Genomic DNA, 17,547 nt, shown 5'->3' with positions numbered 1-17,547 from the left:
TGATGGCACCTGTCTGCCTTTTCTATAAATGTTACGCATGCATACACAATCAAACGTCTTTCATTTCATGTACCCATTTAATGCAGGCTATAGTAAAACTCTTCTTTAGAGTTCACCAGAATGTTTTGAAAGGAGTGCATTATTCCAGTATTTAGCCTTATTAGAACAGGAAACCACTCATTGTATTGATTTAAAGCATTTGTTGGCAGTGTCAGTTAAGGACATCTTCTATACACTTTTCACACAGGAGCTTTTAGTGAGCCTCAGTATAAACGTCACAGTTGAAAACAAGCCATCCTATCTTAAAGCAGTGAACTGCTATTGAAAATGCATTACAATAATGAAAAATGGATATTTGTTTTAAAATTTGGTAATGTCAAAAGTATCATTAAGGTAAAAGGAAACAAGCATGCACAATCAAATATGCAAAATATTAAAAAAACATTACAAATGATGTTATATACACTGTTTGCCTAATTTAACGCAAACTATACTATTAAAAAAAGTATTTTTTATAAGGTTATCATGCCTATTCTTACAGTATATGAGTTTTGTAGGCAGTATGTAAGCCTACCTTAGTAGAAGATAGAATGTTTTAGTTATGTTTATTAGAGAACATGGTAACACTTCATGATAAATACACTATGAATCAGTACGTAAGCATTAGTAAATAGACAGTTCATCCGTTATAAAGCATTATTCCAACATTAATAGTCATTAGTAAGCAGTTTAAAAACAGCTATAAATGCCTTGTTCTTGATTTATAAGCATATCTAGTACAAAGGAGATTAAAAGGCTCAGTTATCTTCCTAACAGAAAAATTATAATTAGACACAACAAAGGGGAATACAGAGCTAATCATTTCAAGATGCAAAATAATATGAAACTATACACTACAAATTCTTCCTATGAAACTATTATCATGTTTATAAATTATGCAATTTATTAATGTACCTATAAAATAATTTACTTAGACTTTATAAATGTTCTTATGAAACACTGACATCTCCTAAATAACTGGTTTGTAAATAACATCATAATTTAGAAATTATAAATTGATCATTAATAAAGTATGAAAATACAATTATTAAACATTATATATATGCTCAAGAACAAGGCATTTATAGCTGCACTTGTAAACTGCTTACTAATGCATATTAATGTTGGAACAATGGTTCATAAAGGATGAATTGAGTATTTACTATTGATTGATCATGTGTAGTTATTATATGAACTATTATTTATGAAGTGTTACAGAGAACATCATATATGGAATCAAAAACGAATAACAGAATACAGCTGTATCTTGTTTGTTTTTGAGTTCACAGATATATCACATAACAGGGCTGGCTCGATGCTGCAGATATTTACAGAGCTTTGAAGAGACGTGATTGAATTCTTGGAAACTGTGGCCCCTGTTTGTGTCCTGAAAGCATGAGGATTTAAAATAGGTTACATTACAGCGTGAAACTAAAGTCTTCCAACAAGCAGATGGTTGCTTAATTTTTAATCCAGATGTAAAATAGATGTCTATATATTAATTTACCTACTTTCATAAAGGAAATCATCAATAATTTATCACAGTAATCCTCGTAAGATTGCCAGATCCCCCAAAGATGCACAAAGCAAAACATGGGCTGCATTAGATGTCAACAATTACTCTGGTTTGAGAAATGACAGAAAATAAATTTCCCACCTGTCCGGACAAGATGTGAGCTGGGTAAATGACCTTCTGGAACAGCTCACAGAGCCATAAATAAAATCTAAACGTGTGGCTTGTGAAGCCTGAGCTAATTGTATTTAAGAGAACCTGCTTTAGCACAGTCTAAAGGAAAATCACACATGTCTTCAAGCAGGGCTGGAGAATGTGCTCAGTTAGATTTTCATCTGAACAGCATTGTACGACTCTTTAATTCTACCTTAAATTTATCCATCGTTCAGATTTCAGGGTGGAACAGGACATTCAAGAAGACAAAGAAGTAGGCCATGAAAAGTGGCAGTTAGATATTAATTTGAAGGTTGGTAGTTGAGGGGAATCGTGTTTAGATAATATACACTGTTTATGTTTGGGGTGCTTATTCGTCGTATGTAATGTTCTGAACAACTCATGTCTGTCCACCAATCACATAAGCAGTACTGCTGTTAGTTAAAGTACACAATAAAGAATATGAAAATAAAACAAATATATAAAATAAACTAGAATAGAATATGAAAAATGCTTTTCATGAGCATCATGACCTGTGATTAGAGTACTATGTAGGGGCTCATGTACAGACATGCTTTAGAGGGTGTTTCATGCAATGCTCATTTTATATGCAAAGATGTTAACCAATCACAACAGTGGTGTCTACACTGACGTCTCACAGCAGACAAACACTGTTCAAATCAGAAGGCTAAATTCTGGGTAGTGAATGTCCATTTATACGAACTGATGACAAAAAGATGATTATGAGCACACCACAGATATGTTATAATGTTATAAAATAAATTTGTAAAAATGCATATCCCTTTTAATGCATTCTTGCTAAAAAAAAAAAAAACAATAATGTATTCTTTTTTTGCTTTTAATGGTAGTACTGATTATTATTTAATAATATTAGGAATTTTTGGGTAAAAAAGCTAAAGAGACACTAAAACTTAACATTCCTGTTGATGTAAAAAAAAACAGTTGAAAAAGAAGAACTAGTACTGTTGTGCTTACAAAAGACTGTTATATGTTTTGATTTTAAGAGGCCTGACTCCTTAGGGATCCAGTGCAAACTACTGCTCAGGATTTAAATTCAAGAACTGCATGAAGACACACTGAGCAAATAAAACAAAAGCCTCTATCCCGTGATCTGAAAAAGTGCTAGGTCAGTGTGAAATCTGATGATCATTTTGATGGAAGTGACCGAGACATCTCAGCAGGCTGGCCTGATATTGAGCCATCAGGCAGAAGCACAGCTGTCAAGGTGAAAATGGGAGGAGGAAACAGTAGGAGACAGAAAAAACATGGCACAAAACCAAAGACACAGGTTTTAGTGGGCTGGCCACGGTCCAGGACAACCACATGAAACCCACACGATCCGTGCGACAGGCCACAACGAATGACCTTTAATGCTAATAAGTAAAACATCGAATTGGTGAAATTGATTAAGAGAGCTCTGAGATCCTACACAGGGATGATTCGCCTTTGTAGGTCATATATTAGATGGGTTTGAGCTGATTAACAGCGTGCACATCTGAAAAAGAAAAAAAGCAAGCGCTCCACGTAGCAACAGCAGAATCTACAAATTAAGGTCACAGGGAACTCACAAATCTTCAGACGGTCATGCAAACAACAGGCATCTTATCCCGAATCCAGTTCCACAGTGTTTTGGACTATAATAAAGGTTAAAGCAGGGAGCCAGCAGCGCACTAGAACAGATCTACTGAATCACTAAACAAATCAGACGTTTGTTTCTGAGCCTCCGTTCTCTCTTCACTATAGACTGCACTTAAGGGTGGACACTCAAGGGAAGAAATGCTCCAGAACATCAAATACGCCATTCACTATGCAGCAATCACACTATGCAAACAACCAACCTGTTTTTCAGTAAACACTCCAGTCTGTAAGGTTAAGTGACTAGCCAACCCCTAATCTTATAAAATAAAAACCGTATCATTTAGTAACAAAGATTAAAAGACCTTGGATTACTGCTGTATTTACTCTACTATTCAAATATTTGGGGATTATTTAATGTTTGTGACAGAAAAATGCAGTAAAAATGTAAACATAAAAAAGTCACAAATTATTAACACTTAAAAGTACTGTCAAAGTCAAAGCTGAACGTTCAGTAGATATTACTCACTTAATATTGTTGTGGAAACCATTACTCTTTTCCCCCTCCGGCATTCAATGATGAATAGGACAACATTTATTTGTAATGGAAATCTTTTTAAAACATTACACATGTCGTTACTGTCACTTTTGAGCAACTTAATGCATCATAGCTACGTAAAAGCATAAGTTTCTTTACAAACAACCTTAGACTTCCAATACCATTTTATATGGAAACAGTATTCTTCATCATGAGGTATTCTGATGATATTGAAGAACATTGATAGAAGAACATTAAAACATTGCCTGGTATGAAAATCTGCACTCAGATAGCTCATTAAGGACTACAGACTGTCCCTCTGGTCTTGCACATGCAGTGAGAGACGGTCTGGAGGAGCAGCTTGGAATCTGTCCACATCACACAACCAACAGCCTGACACCTGTGATATTGCTCCACCTGCACCTGGTGCTTTACAGAAGATGCTATAAGGACTGAAGAAGGACATTACTCCCTAGTTTCTTTTTGAGATGTTTCAATGTTACATTCTCTTAAAATTAAAAACCTTTTCCCGGCTCATCGTTTTCAGTGATCACAACCCCAAAAAGGACAAAAGAGACCATTAAAGGGCAACAATGCACTATATACCAGTACTTCTAAAGCTGTATGAGTCTTGTATAGCATAGTGCTACATAAAGAATCTTCCAAATTCTTCAAAGAAAATGCATGACATATTTAGAATGGTGGGATTGAGACGAAGTGTCTTCCGTTATCTCTGCAAAGCACTATGGGCTTTACTCATTTGCCCACGTGCTAGTCCACGGTTCTGATAAAAAGGGTTACTGAGATTGTGAACACACTCAATTGAACCGAAGCATAGCTTAATTAAAAGCTTGCTGCTCCCAGGAGACTCAGGATTCCCTGACATCTATCTTTCTATCTACTCACTGGAACACACCGACTCTGTCTTTAGCATATAAAAATATACTTCTCTGTAGTTAAAATGTAAACTCAGTTTCAACAACAGAAAACACACGAATAGCACATTCATGAAAAGAAGGAAAACGAAAACAGAGGGTTTTTAAAGAGTAATTCAAATAAAACGTAATCAAAATAAGAAGCATTCTGATTTACACAAATTACATTTCCTGTGTGATTCATTGATTATTTGTGGGTGGTAATGAACAAGAAAGGTCATAACTCACTCATTAACTTTCCATAGGAAACAAAAAACTGGTAAACAGGACATCCATATGCATTTACAGATGTCTAAATGCACTGTCCCATCATTAATTACATTAACAAAATACAAAACGTCCCATGTGAAATACCCGTTTGTGTACCAGGGCGATACGAGGAAGAAAGTTTCATTGGATTTCTATCGCAATAAACAGGCTGATCTCCAAAAGATCTGTTAAAGCTTTGACTGTTTTGTAATAACAAACACTATGTCAGATGTATGTACGACAAACAGATTTCACTGAAGGGGTCTCTTTGGAGCCCTGTGTTGATGATAACAACAGGTTAGTGCTGTCTGTTTGTTGTGTCAACAGTGTGTAGTGAACTACCACACTGTCTGAGTGTGCTAAACCGCACACCTGCGAGCACATGGAGTTCAGATCCTCAGCACTGCGACCTTCCCATGAGCAGGTGACCGAGGACAATGTCATTTGTGTCATGCCGGAAGTTGTGTCATATACGATCGAAACTAACTGTTACCCCAAAAATCCGTCACTTTGCAGTACGTCTTTGATATACAGGAGTCGCATTTGAAGCGCTAATCTATTGGGAAATGCGTACATAAGGGATACAAAGAAGAAAAAGGACTTGATGAGGTCACAAATCAAAGTTAGACCGACGTAAATAATTTAACGAAAAGACGCAAATTCAAATAAACCACAACAGCAACATTTGATTTCAATTGCTATATATATTGTAGACAGTATATATAGCAAAGACAAATCACACTGAAGAGACTGCATGTAGGATGCAGCTGGCCCTCTTTATCTACATGAGAAGAACCATCTATGAAAACTATGAAACATCTGCAGCGACGAACGGACTAAAAATGCGCTGAATTGAAAACATCACATATAACGTACAAAGTTTCTATTTTTGGCGACGGGATTCAACAACCCTCGTTGCAGGATGTGCGAGATAACGAAAAAACGATCTATAATAAATATTAAAAAAAACGCGCGTGTCTAATTCAGCGGCTGTTGCGCTGGAAATCGACGTTATTGTGGATTCCGGCAGTTTACAAACATGGAGCCATTTTAAACGGAATTACGTTAGTCGCCGTGGAGATGATAACCAACACTATCATTCTAAATTATGCCACATAATTCCCGTCGGATTTATTCATATTCCCGGAACACATCGTGATAGTTTCGTTCTAAAATGAGGTTTTCGACTCACCAGCCTTGATGTACAATATCGGAATGTGACTAAGGAAAATCCTCCACAAAGATGTTGAAGTGAACGGAGGCAGCTGGAAGGGCTCGTCGTCCGCACGTTTCTCTGCTCGCAGTCTCTCTCCGCCAGCCGTGTTTTGATGTCACTCGGTGGGCGGGGTCTTATGGGCTACCCACATTACACCCGACGCGTTTGGAAGACCCCCTCACACGCGATTTATCGCCCTCGTGAGGTTATCTGTGATATCAAGTCACGTCAAGTTTATATTATAAATTGCTTCATTCCCTTCTATTTTTCTTGGGCAAGCGTAAATACACTTGGCAATAAAGCTCTTTCTGATTTTAAATACAATCACACGGCAGACCAGGGATACTGTGTACATACAACGTGCTTTTATTGTAACAAGCCATCAATGCAATATAAAGAGGGGGTGGGGAGGGAGGTTACTGTTTTCCAGTCATACTGTTTCGGAAAGACATTAAGTTGAGCACATAATGACAGAATTTAAATATATTTATTAAACGATAATAGCCAATATGCATATATTTAATAGAGTAATTATAAATCCAATACTGAAATGCATTGGGGTTTTTTTGCTTTTTGACAAACAGCAAGGTGGTTCAGTCCTAGCAAATGAGCTAAGATTTTATGGCTAATCCGTATGGAAGTGTTGACACTGATCACATTTGCTGCATGAAGATTAAAGGAATAGGACAGTAATGATGATTACAGTAATTATATTCACAGTTGTTCAGATATAAATATGCAATATTCAAAAAACATTTTAACATTCTAGAAATGAGATCCTTTAAATGTTGAACACCAACGACTGCGTCATTATTTGTATTGTACTTTGAACCCAACCTCTTGAATAGAAAATAGAGGTTAAATAGTACATTGGATGACATTTTAACTTTTTTCCATTTAGGTTTCTGACATGTCTGCCAGCTCAGAAAGATCACCAGCCTTAAGGATCACCAGCCTTTTGAAGAGCACAGACTGGATGCATTTTTGACCCTTCAAGTAGGCTTTTTGCTTAAACATAACTCTAAAGAACCAAAAATCCTTTTGGTTCTTTTCTGGTATTTGCATGTGTTACATTTTCTAATGACTTAGCGTAAGAATATTAGAAATCGGTAGATGCTGTGCATTGTTAAATGACAGAGACATCTCTTGTAAACCTTGTAGCGTTGAGTTTTTTTGGTTCCTTACGGTGAAAGAGAAAAGGATGAAAAGTAAATCACATTTGTTATGAACAGGATAAGTGAGGTGATAAAGTTGTGTAATTATTGTAATAATTGTCTTAATTCCACATCCACAATCTGAATAACACAGCATGTTTAGTTGCACACGGTTCTCAGTTTATTCTTTAGGCTCTTTGGTTGGAGGCCTAGTTTAGGAATGTATCAAGCTGAGGTAGTCCTGTGACGGTAGTGAAGTATGCCCCGGCGCCCTCATGTGGCACAAGTCAGAGCAATCTGCTGCACCTTTCCCATTTCATTCAGCAGCTGTTTGATGCTGTGTTTGAGTTCAGGCAGACGGTCCAGCGGCTCTGGAGGCTCCAGCTCACCTGTGCAGTCCAGCCAGTTTTCGAGCACTGAAAAAGGAACAGTGTTTAGTAATCAATATATAGTTATAGCATACACGAAATGTTCCCGTAATATACATCACTGCATGAAAAATAGCAAAGCCCTCTGAAACCCTCTGGCACACCATCAAGCTCCCTTTCGATGAAGTCCATCCTGTGAGTAACTTCTTCTTGTACGGTCTCGATGTGCTCCAGCAGGTTGATCCTCCACTGCTGCTGCTGCTGCTGCTGAACTCCACCCTTAACTCTGCCTCCATCAGCACCCACCTCACATTTCTCTCCTGCATCCTGCGTGAAATAAAGTTACATTCCCCAGTCATCACAACATAAAATATTCAGTCTACACTACTGTTCAAAAGTTTGGGTTTAAGGATTCAAAAGTGTTAAGTGTCACAAAGGCTGCATTTATTTAATCAAAATCACTGTAACGATAGTAATATTGTGAAATAATAATAATAACATTTATAAAATTTGATTTTTTTCTATTACTCCAGTGTCAAATGATCCTTCATTCTAACATACAAATTTGGTGCTCAAGAAATATTTATTATTATCAATGTTCAAAAGTTTAGCTTCTTTCTTTTGTGGAAACAATGATACTGTTTTATTAGGACTCTTTGATCAACAATACTTTATTTGAAGACATTACAAATGCCTGTACTGGTATTTTTGATACATTTGTCATCACTGGTCAACTTACATGTCATTACTGAATAAAAATACTGATATTTTGAAACCAAACACATTTTAAATGACATTTTCAGTACAAAGTGTACTTAAAATAAAACCTCAATGAAGATCGGTCATTTTGACATTAAATCTACTCTACATAAATGAGACATTTTTTAATGGATGGATCCCCCCACAGTGTAAAGCACTGAGTTATAGAAAAGCACTATATAAATGTAAGGATTATATTACTATTATTATTTCTATCTGGTCATAATTCATTTTGGAGCTTAACAACATCACATATCCCTCATTTACTTTAATTACAGAAAGAACTGACTTATTTCTATTCAAAAGTGTTTTTAAATTACTATTCCTTTGTATTTGACCATGATAATTACATTTCACATTATTGGTCAGTGATAATAACATCATATTAACCTAATTTGATGTGACCCTTACCTTGCTGTGGTTCAAGAGCTGAGTATTAGATGTCTTCAGTAGTGCTGGTTGGATCTCTCCATTAAAGTGTTGTTCATTCTTCAGCCCTCTCTCAATGTTGTGCAATCGGTCTTCCAGCACCGACTCCACATGTGTCTTCAGCACCAGCCTCGGGTCCAACACCTGGTACAGTGTTTGTGGCTTTTGGTAACAATGCTCACTGCTAATGTAGTCCTGGAATGATGAAGTCAAGGGCTCTTTACGCTGAACAGCTTCTAAAGATGCTGATGCAGAAACTGTCTTTGTTTCTGGAAGAGCTTTGCTTTTCGTCCTGGATTTTTCACTCAGCTTCCATGGGTGCCGCCACAACTTGAGGTCTGGGTGACTTTGGCTCCTGTAGCAAAATGATATTACGCCCTTTCCATGAGGCCTTTCAAATAACATTCAAACAATGATAAAGCAGGATCACTCACTGTAGCACGCTGATTTTGAGCTGCAGGCCATTGAGGACTTCCACCACATGCTGAACGTCCCCTAACAGCTGATGAGTGGCTGCAATCTTCTTGCCGTTCTGATGGGAGTAGTTCTCCACGAAAGAGAGGCCGTACATATGGCCGGTGCTAAGCCAGTCCCTGTCATACCAGTACCGCAGGCTCTGCCTCTGACCTCTGATCTGCCCTGGATACACACAAACAAGTAAGCTGAAAATAAACTAAAAATGACGTAGATTTCACCGCGTGAAAGCTGAAATTGCTACTCAAGCTGAGGTTTACATTAGGGTTAGAAATTAACAGTACAACATGCATCACTTCCAAACCTGGGGAATCCCGGCAAATGAAGCAAGTGTATCGTTCTGGAACGTTCTCTTCCAGGAGGCCCATACAGGTTCCATGCTGCCAGTACAGACACTCTTCACACTAGGGTGCAAGAGAAAAAGCAACAAACATGATGTTGTTAATTAAGAGTGACAAATGGCAACTTTACAGCTAAATCTATTAAAAATACTCAACGTCTCCATTCAGTTTCTTTTTAATATATTTTAAAATATAATTTACTCCTGCGATGGCAAAGCTGAATTTACAATATCGTTACACCAGACTTCAGTGTCGGATTTATGCATAGGTCTTCTAGGAACGTGCCTTGCTCGTCCAACAGGGGGCCAAAACCCAATGAAGAGATGTATAATATTTTTTATTATACTATGTGCTATCTATCTACAACAGTACAGAATTCATTGACCAAATAAATATATCAATATGGTTAAAAAATATTTTTCCACCTTTTTTATGCTTATGAAAATCACGCTTTCTTTCTCCTGTTTCTTCTGTGCATTTAACTGATCTGCAAATTTTTCAGTTAAGTTCCGCAGCTGAAAAGCTATATGACATTATCCTGCACATACATGGCTCAAGCCTCTGTTATTAATTTGGGATGAGGTGCATAATAAATTAGTTCAGCACATGAAATTCAGGATGAAACATGACTGTTGTTTTGAATAAATCATATCTGGTGTGGTTGTATAGGCCGTTAAAATTACTCCAGAATAGTCCTTCTCCATTTTCAAACAATTTAAGATATTACATTTTTATTTACTAAACTGTTTCCACTGATTACAAAATATTTTTTGTTTGCTGGGGTGGTAATGCATTAAATAGGAAAGGTCACAATAAAAGGTAAATCCGTCCCTGCACATGATCCCTTAGAAATTGTTCTGTTATTATCAATATCTATCTAATATAGAATAAAATCTTAGTATATCTTTTTATTTAAAAAAAAGAACCAATTTAATGCATGCTTGCTAAATAAAAATGATACCTATCTTAAAACAAAACAAAACAATGGTGACTGCTAACTTTTGAATGGTATTGTACAAGTCAATGATCACCTGTAACATGAAGTCATTTTCCTCTTCCACTTCACACACACAACGAACAGTTTCCTGACTTCCTGTAGTGGAGGCGACAGAGCTACAGCTGAGAGGGGAGGCAATAACTTCCAAATCTGCACCCATTTCATCTTCACTCCATCCACAGCTGTCAGAGGACCAGTCAGAAATGCTATCCTCATCTGGAAACATATGACAAAAAAATGACTTGAGACGAGGAAAGAAAATCAGATATAAAAGAAATAAAAGATTCATCATCATGCAAAAGACAAAGTTCGAATTAAACATTGTGGCTCAATGACGTGACAATTTTCTTCACCTGATGTGTTTTTTCTCGTCTTTTTCTTTTCCTTTAACTTTATTCGCAGGAAGTCTCTAGTCTGTTTTTCTTTTAGCCTTTCACGTTCCTTCACACCTTCTACAAAGAAAAAACCCCACACTTAGTTAAACTGTGCCATACTTCAAAGAAAAAAAAGCAATAAACACTAGCCAGCAGTCATACCCATTTCCATGAACCTCCTGTCTCTTTCCTTGTTGAAGTGTCTATGCATGCTGCTGTCTAGCTGATTGTCTCTGGTCTTGTCCTTCAATGAAGGCCACTGTTGATAATTCTGTGCACTGACAACAGGAGGCACTAGAGAGCGTCTCTTCACAGTCATCTGCGTAAACTCATGCGATGCAACACACCTCTTCTTATGGCTGCCCTGATTATTAAGTGTGGTGTGTTTATCCATTTCCTTGGCCTGGTCCAGTTCAAACGGACGATCATCTCCATGGTAGTACTTCATATGATAGTGCAGGAGTTTTGCTTTGCGGAAAGACTTTGTACAGCCAGGAGCGCTGCATTTATATGGATTATGGTCCAAGTTGATGGAGAGCACCGGTGGAGGCTGGTTTCTGATGACTCTGTATACTGAGATAATTGGGTGGTGCTTTCACTGTCAATTATTCAAGATCATTGTAATGAATCACGATTCTGTGAATTTGATTAGTATAGATCATCACTCACATGGCTCTCTGCTGAATCGGTTGGGGTTGTGGAAAGCTTGTTTTCTGACTGCTACGGTGAAAAAAAAGCATTGATTATAATGCAGGTCTTATTTGAGCATTTATGTGTTGTACAGATGTGATCTCACCTGTAGGCTTAAAGGTTTCTGACTGGCATTGAGCTTTAGGTACTGCTGTTTCACTGGACGACTGTGTTAGATGTAGGGGGTCTGACCCTTTTCCTTGACTGGCGGGCCTGCAATTACTATGGAAACTTTTTTCTGCAGGAAAGAGATCAATAATGAGGAAATATAACATTAAACCAGTAAACATATTTTCATGTAGCTATAAAGCAATCAAACCTGAATCAGTCTTGCTTTTTTTGGAGCTCCTTCGGGTCATTGAAAGTCTCCTCTTCCCTGGACAAAAATTAAAATTACACTCAACACAATATCAAGAAAATAAACAAATTATTTACTTTGTAATTATAAATCTTTTTTTTAAATAATAAAACATATTAAATAATAAAATATATAATGTTATTAAGTATATATTACTATAAGGCTGATATGTGTCAAATCGACCAAATTTCATAAACTTCCCCAGGCTCAAATTTTGGATTTTGCTAATATTTGATTCTGAAGAAAGATAAACATGTATATGTAAACATGATCAATGGCAAAATATTAAATGTCATAGATTTATATTTTGTAAGTAAATTTGTAGAGGGGTGTCTAAATGGACATTTTCACCTAAAATTCAGAGCCATATTTCAAGGGGGTAAAATTTCAGAAAGATGGCAGCATCATAATGTTAATTTTACACAGAGACTGGTAGGTGTATTGGTAAAATCGGTCGTTCCAAAATGTGCCGAAGGTGACCATTCAGAAATGTGGAAACAACACTTAAAATTTTTCTCCAAGATTTTGCATTCCTATAACTCATGAAGTATTAAATATTACTTAATGCCCTTTTCTATATTGAGTCTTAAAGAACTTTCCTTTTGGCATCTTCATTTTTGGTTTGGTTCCAGAGATATTGGGTTCTCAATATAGCTTAAGGAGTAAATTGTTCAATTGTACACATTTTCAATGGTTAAAAACCAAATGAGGGTCACCTTACATAAATATGATACTTCTTTTCTTCTACAGAGGAATGTCTGAAGAACAAATAATGTTGAAAACAGAGATGGATATTTTTTCCTACTGTCAAAACAACTGCTTTGAACATACATGTCTGAGTGCCATAAATATTCTTTTTCTATAGTTTACTTTTTCCATAGCTTATAACTCAATAAGTATTATAAATCTTGCCATATAATTTCAGATTCTATTTCTTAATAAACTTTCTAAAATGGTGCAGAATCCTAATTTTCAAGGCCCTAGATCGCTCAGTCCTGGAGATCTCAATGTTACATTTTCAGATTATTTTCAGTTCTTGAAAAACGAATGTTGATCTCCTTGTATACCACTGATACTATTGTATTATTATACAATTATTATTATTATTGTATTTAAAGCGGAATGTCGAAATGCCGAAAATAGAAATGTATATTGTTTCCTTCTATCAAAACAATTATATAAAACATGGTTACAGCAAAGGGCCCTTAAAGCTTCTAATTAAGTTTGAGAAGATGGTTCACAAATGCATGTTAAATGCTACCCAAACTCAGAGCAGAGGCAGAGATCAGTGTGTTGAGTGTGTGTGAAACATTGAATCCCAGAAAACACCTGCTGGTGTGTAAAAGAACACTTCACTCTAAGAACACATGCCATATGTATTGCAATTTTTGAGGGTTAAATAATGATGGTTTTCCATCTGGTTTCCCAAACACATGGCTTGCCACTAACCAGAAAAATGTAATAGCCCCTCCCCCAAGTTTACATTATTGGTTGTCAAGATTATTTATGTTTAACTTTGCACGTACTTCTTATGCGCTGCCTCCGTGATTTTCTGTCATGAGGAACACACTTTCCTTTGATTTCCTCCTCTTTTTGTTCCACGTGAACTTCTGCTTCCTCTGTCTCATTTCTCTTTACAATCCCCTCGTTAAAGTTCATACCCGTGTCAAACTCCACAGAGTGCTCCATATTCACTGCGGCTTCCTCTTCTCTCTCCTCAGGTCCTGAGACCTTCTTCATAAATGACTTGCTGTAATTGTGCTGCCCTATTCGCTCCAAGCTCCTCTCTTCATATTCCTCCTTTATGCTTACATCTTCCACTTCAAGGCACGTCCCATTCCCATTGCTTTTCTTCTGTTCATCTTCTTCTCCATCCAAATCTGAGATCTCATTTGCATCCTCCTCAGGAACATGATCAGTTTGCCCTGCTGCTTGTTTATTGCCAATGACTTCATTCACTTCGTGCATTTTCTTGTCCTTTTCTGTATTTTTTACTATGGGTTTCTCTTCATTTTTAGCAGTTAGTTTCTTTCTTCTCTGTTTGATGAGAATGAGAGAACAGAAATGAGTACTGAAATAGAGGTACCACATGAATGGGAAACAAATGCAAAATTAACCTCTTTGGTGAAGGGCTTCACATGGATTCCTTTGACTGTTTGGATGACACCATCATAGAACTTAACAGTGTAGGATGCTGCAGCGTAAAATCAAATATGGATCATTTGGATAAGAATCTGTTCATGTAAAACCTGCTTGATGCAATGAATACGGCAACTACTTACCATCTTTATTGACAGCCAGGACTTTTGCAGGATAAAATCGGCAGTCAGACCAACTGGCAAGAACTTTTTCATTCACATGAAATCCCTGCACAGAAGTATGGATGAAAACAGAATTAACTGAACTAATTTTTAATGGCTTTAAATGTGGCTCAACTACTATGAATTTAGGTCCAGATTATTATGTTAAGAGATTTATTGACCTTGATTCATAGTCATGATGGTCTGTAGGGGTCCTAAGATACTGTTTCCTGTTTAGTTTTTTTGTCCATGTTGTTTCTGCATGTTAGTTGCACCACATAACTAATATAAATAAAGATTTGTTTGACAACAGTGATGTATTAAATTGATCAAAAGTTACAGTGAGAACATTTAAAATATTTTTTTTATATATATATATATATATATATATATATATATATATATATATATATATATATATATATATATATATATATATATATATATATATATATATATATATATATATACATACATACATATATATATATATACATACATACATAAATAATATATACATACATTAAGATGATCAATGATTTACATACATATATATATATACAAAATACATATAAATGTAAAACACTGTATATTGGTAATTTAGGATTCCATAAAAAAACAAACAAACATTAAGATGATCAATGATTTTCATCATTAAAAAATGTAAATGTAAAACACTGTATATTGGTAATTTAGGATTTGCTTGTGTGATCCGCACGGTAATAATCAGTTGAAATGACAACAAGACTGATTCAGCATCACTTTCACGTCTCAGTAAACAGACTTATACATGAGGCTGATCCTAGATTAGCTTCCATATAACAGAGTTTTTAAAGGAGCACAATCTGTGACTCACAGGGATAAAGCTGTCTTCCTGCCGTCCCTCTCTCCTCAGCTGAACCCTCTCCACGGGTCTCAGGTACGGACTGGCCCAGTCAAACCACTCATCGTAGCGATGGCTCCACTGGCGATAGTGAATTAAGATCTTCTCGCTCTCATAGTCAACCTTCTCAATGTTGGCAACATACCTGGGAGTGAAACCACACAGAGAAAGCTCGCTATAAAACAAAGTGATAGAAAGACTAAGAAAAAAAGAGAATTTTAAGAGAATGGCACTTGCCAGTTCTTCAGACTGTCCCGTGCTTCAAGAGCAGCGCCCACCTCAAACTTAATTCCTCGTCTGCTAGGAGGCGTTTTGCTCATAATGTCAGCAACTAAGTAATATGAAAGCGTCACATTTTAGTAACTTTAATAACCAGATTACATTAGATCACTGACACTACTGTTTTTTTTTTTCAAATAGAGATAACATAAGAGAAAAAGTAATTTACCCCCCCCAAAAAACAAAAAAAACACTAAAACCAAAAAACATTAATTTTATAATAATTTATCTTACACATTTATTTTTTTTAAGCATACGGGTAACAACTAACTACTAATAACAGTAGATATAACACTGAAATTTATGATAGCAACCGTTTTGTAAGGAAAGCAATTAGGTATTGATTGTTACACATCAAGATCACTGGCTACTGACATTACTGCAGTGTTCTGGACCAATTTTAACAAGCAAGTATTTGACCAGCTAAAAAAAATCTTTCTATTTTTTTCTTTCATCAAACTATTTCAGTGGAGAAAGCATTATTATGTGTAGAGGACATATTTCAGCTGGAAACAATGGTTTAAAGATTAAAAAAAAACACATCTTGTTCCACAAACAGACTTTAATCGATGGACTGGATTTGTATAACTTTTTCGTTAATGGTCAAATTTGTACTACATCATTCACACAGTAGACCGCAACTGATGCCACAAGTCTACATGAACACATTTTTATTAGAATAATTACAATTCTTAATTGATTAAATAACAATTACCTGAAACATTTTAATAATTCAGTTGAAAAAATTCTAAGCAGTTATTACAACAATCGCATAATTTCATTTAACATCAATAACATTTACAATTATTTTTTATCTTAAATAAATTCTGCCAAAGCAGCAGCAAAATCTTTTCCAGTTAACATCACTGATCTGCATTTAACTATACAGTGTAGGTGCAAAGAATCCAGGTCATGGCATCATGCCACTAAACACACTGTGAACAGCAGACTTAACTTAATTATCAATAGCCTACTTAGCTAAGCCTCTTATTTCTACGTAACTTTAATGTTTAAATTAAAATTCAGCATTCCTTTTGTTTAAAAAAAATAAAATATTGAATGATTTGCGAGCTAAATTGTGATAGAAAATGATAGAAATCACAATATTTCGAATTACAAAACACTATAAAAAAAGGTATGTAATTGACTTATTTACTCTTGCGCGAATAGTCGAGTAAGTGAGAGCAATTAACTGTGATTTTATCAGGGGCCCCCAAATGCCTGACAATGACAATGGAAACAATAGAGATGCCAGATATTCCAGTATTACACTACTGTTAATCCCAGATTTCTGACCGTCTACAGCCAAAAGCAGACAAGAGGACATCATTTAAGATGATCTGAAAGCATACAGGATCAATATTCGTCTTACTGAAAACACAAGCAGACATTAACTTCCTGACTGCTCCACACCCTCCAAGAAAATAATGACATGGATAGTAATGGGCGAGTGCATCGCCACTCCCACAAATACAAGCTGTAAATCACAACATGCATCCACCGACGCACAAGTTGCGACATTTATTTGATTACATTAGCTACCTAAAATCTGTAAACTGCACGTTCAATTTTCTAAAACAGCATCTTTAAACATCCTTTACTCGTCCAAAGTCTTGCTATTGAGAAAACAGTATTGTGAAATGCTATAAACATCAATTACCTGTTGTGATATCCGTCTTTTTAACTATAAAAGCGCGTCGTGCATCTATTAAAGGCTCTTTTTTTGTGACCACGTTGGGCGCGAGATGCACGCACTTACTATTTTCCAATGTGTTCCACACAGACTACCGGTATGAACAATACCGCCACCGCGCATGCGTGAGACTTGGAGTCTATATAAAGACGTCTAGCAGCTTCATTGTGAGGCGCGCAGACATTACATTGCGCTGCCTTTAAAAAAGT

At 36.1% G+C, this 17,547-nt stretch overlaps 2 protein-coding genes across 5 annotated transcripts in view; both read right to left on the bottom strand.

Annotated features, from left to right (window-relative positions):
• Window positions 1–6,362, bottom strand: part of ndrg3a (ndrg family member 3a) — a 30,343-nt gene extending 23,981 nt beyond the window's left edge. For both annotated transcript variants that reach the window (XM_043252376.1, XM_043252377.1), the window contains exon 1: window positions 6,216–6,362. The gene's annotated coding sequence lies outside the window, so the exon portion shown is untranslated. The remainder of the gene's footprint in view (window positions 1–6,215) is intronic.
• A 220-nt stretch (window positions 6,363–6,582) lies between these two features.
• Window positions 6,583–17,444, bottom strand: phf20a (PHD finger protein 20, a). Of its 3 annotated transcripts, none has more exons than XM_043251242.1 (17): window positions 17,306–17,444; window positions 15,604–15,697; window positions 15,340–15,511; window positions 14,466–14,550; window positions 14,301–14,377; window positions 13,710–14,220; window positions 12,145–12,201; window positions 11,932–12,063; window positions 11,805–11,855; window positions 11,298–11,708; window positions 11,115–11,213; window positions 10,796–10,977; window positions 9,728–9,827; window positions 9,384–9,588; window positions 8,932–9,304; window positions 7,926–8,088; window positions 6,583–7,809 (listed from the first exon to the last, which is right to left on the bottom strand). In XM_043251242.1, the coding sequence occupies exons 2-17, from the start codon at window positions 15,684–15,686 to the stop codon at window positions 7,667–7,669; spliced, it is 2,844 nt and encodes a 947-aa protein (XP_043107177.1). In that variant the 5' UTR covers window positions 15,687–15,697; window positions 17,306–17,444; the 3' UTR covers window positions 6,583–7,666. The 3 variants fall into 3 exon arrangements, with proteins under 3 accessions (XP_043107177.1, XP_043107178.1, XP_043107179.1); XM_043251243.1 differs by having other exon boundaries at window positions 11,805–11,852; XM_043251244.1 differs by lacking the exons at window positions 15,340–15,511; window positions 15,604–15,697; window positions 17,306–17,444 and adding an exon at window positions 14,666–14,682.
• Between the last annotated feature and the right edge of the window lie 103 nt (window positions 17,445–17,547).

The sequence above is a fragment of the Puntigrus tetrazona genome, chromosome 11, assembly GCF_018831695.1.
Source record: "Puntigrus tetrazona isolate hp1 chromosome 11, ASM1883169v1, whole genome shotgun sequence".
NCBI classification, from domain to species: domain Eukaryota; kingdom Metazoa; phylum Chordata; class Actinopteri; order Cypriniformes; family Cyprinidae; genus Puntigrus; species Puntigrus tetrazona.
The sequence above is the reverse complement of the archived record's forward strand: the minus strand, read 5'-3'. Positions and strand labels throughout refer to the sequence as shown.

What these genes read in the sequence shown, in the direction of transcription:
- phf20a (XM_043251242.1), bottom strand. Translation starts at nt 15,686, where the DNA reads ATGAGCAAAACGCCTCCTAGCAGACGAGGAATTAAGTTTGAGGTGGGC. An exon ending in AGGAAGACAGCTTTATCCCT is followed by an intron (nt 14,551 to 15,339) that starts GTGAGTCACAGA and finishes ACTTCTGTGCAG; the next exon opens with GGATTTCATGTGAATGAAAA. An exon ending in GACGAGAAAAAACACATCAG is followed by an intron (nt 10,978 to 11,114) that starts GTGAAGAAAATT and finishes ATATGTTTCCAG; the next exon opens with ATGAGGATAGCATTTCTGAC.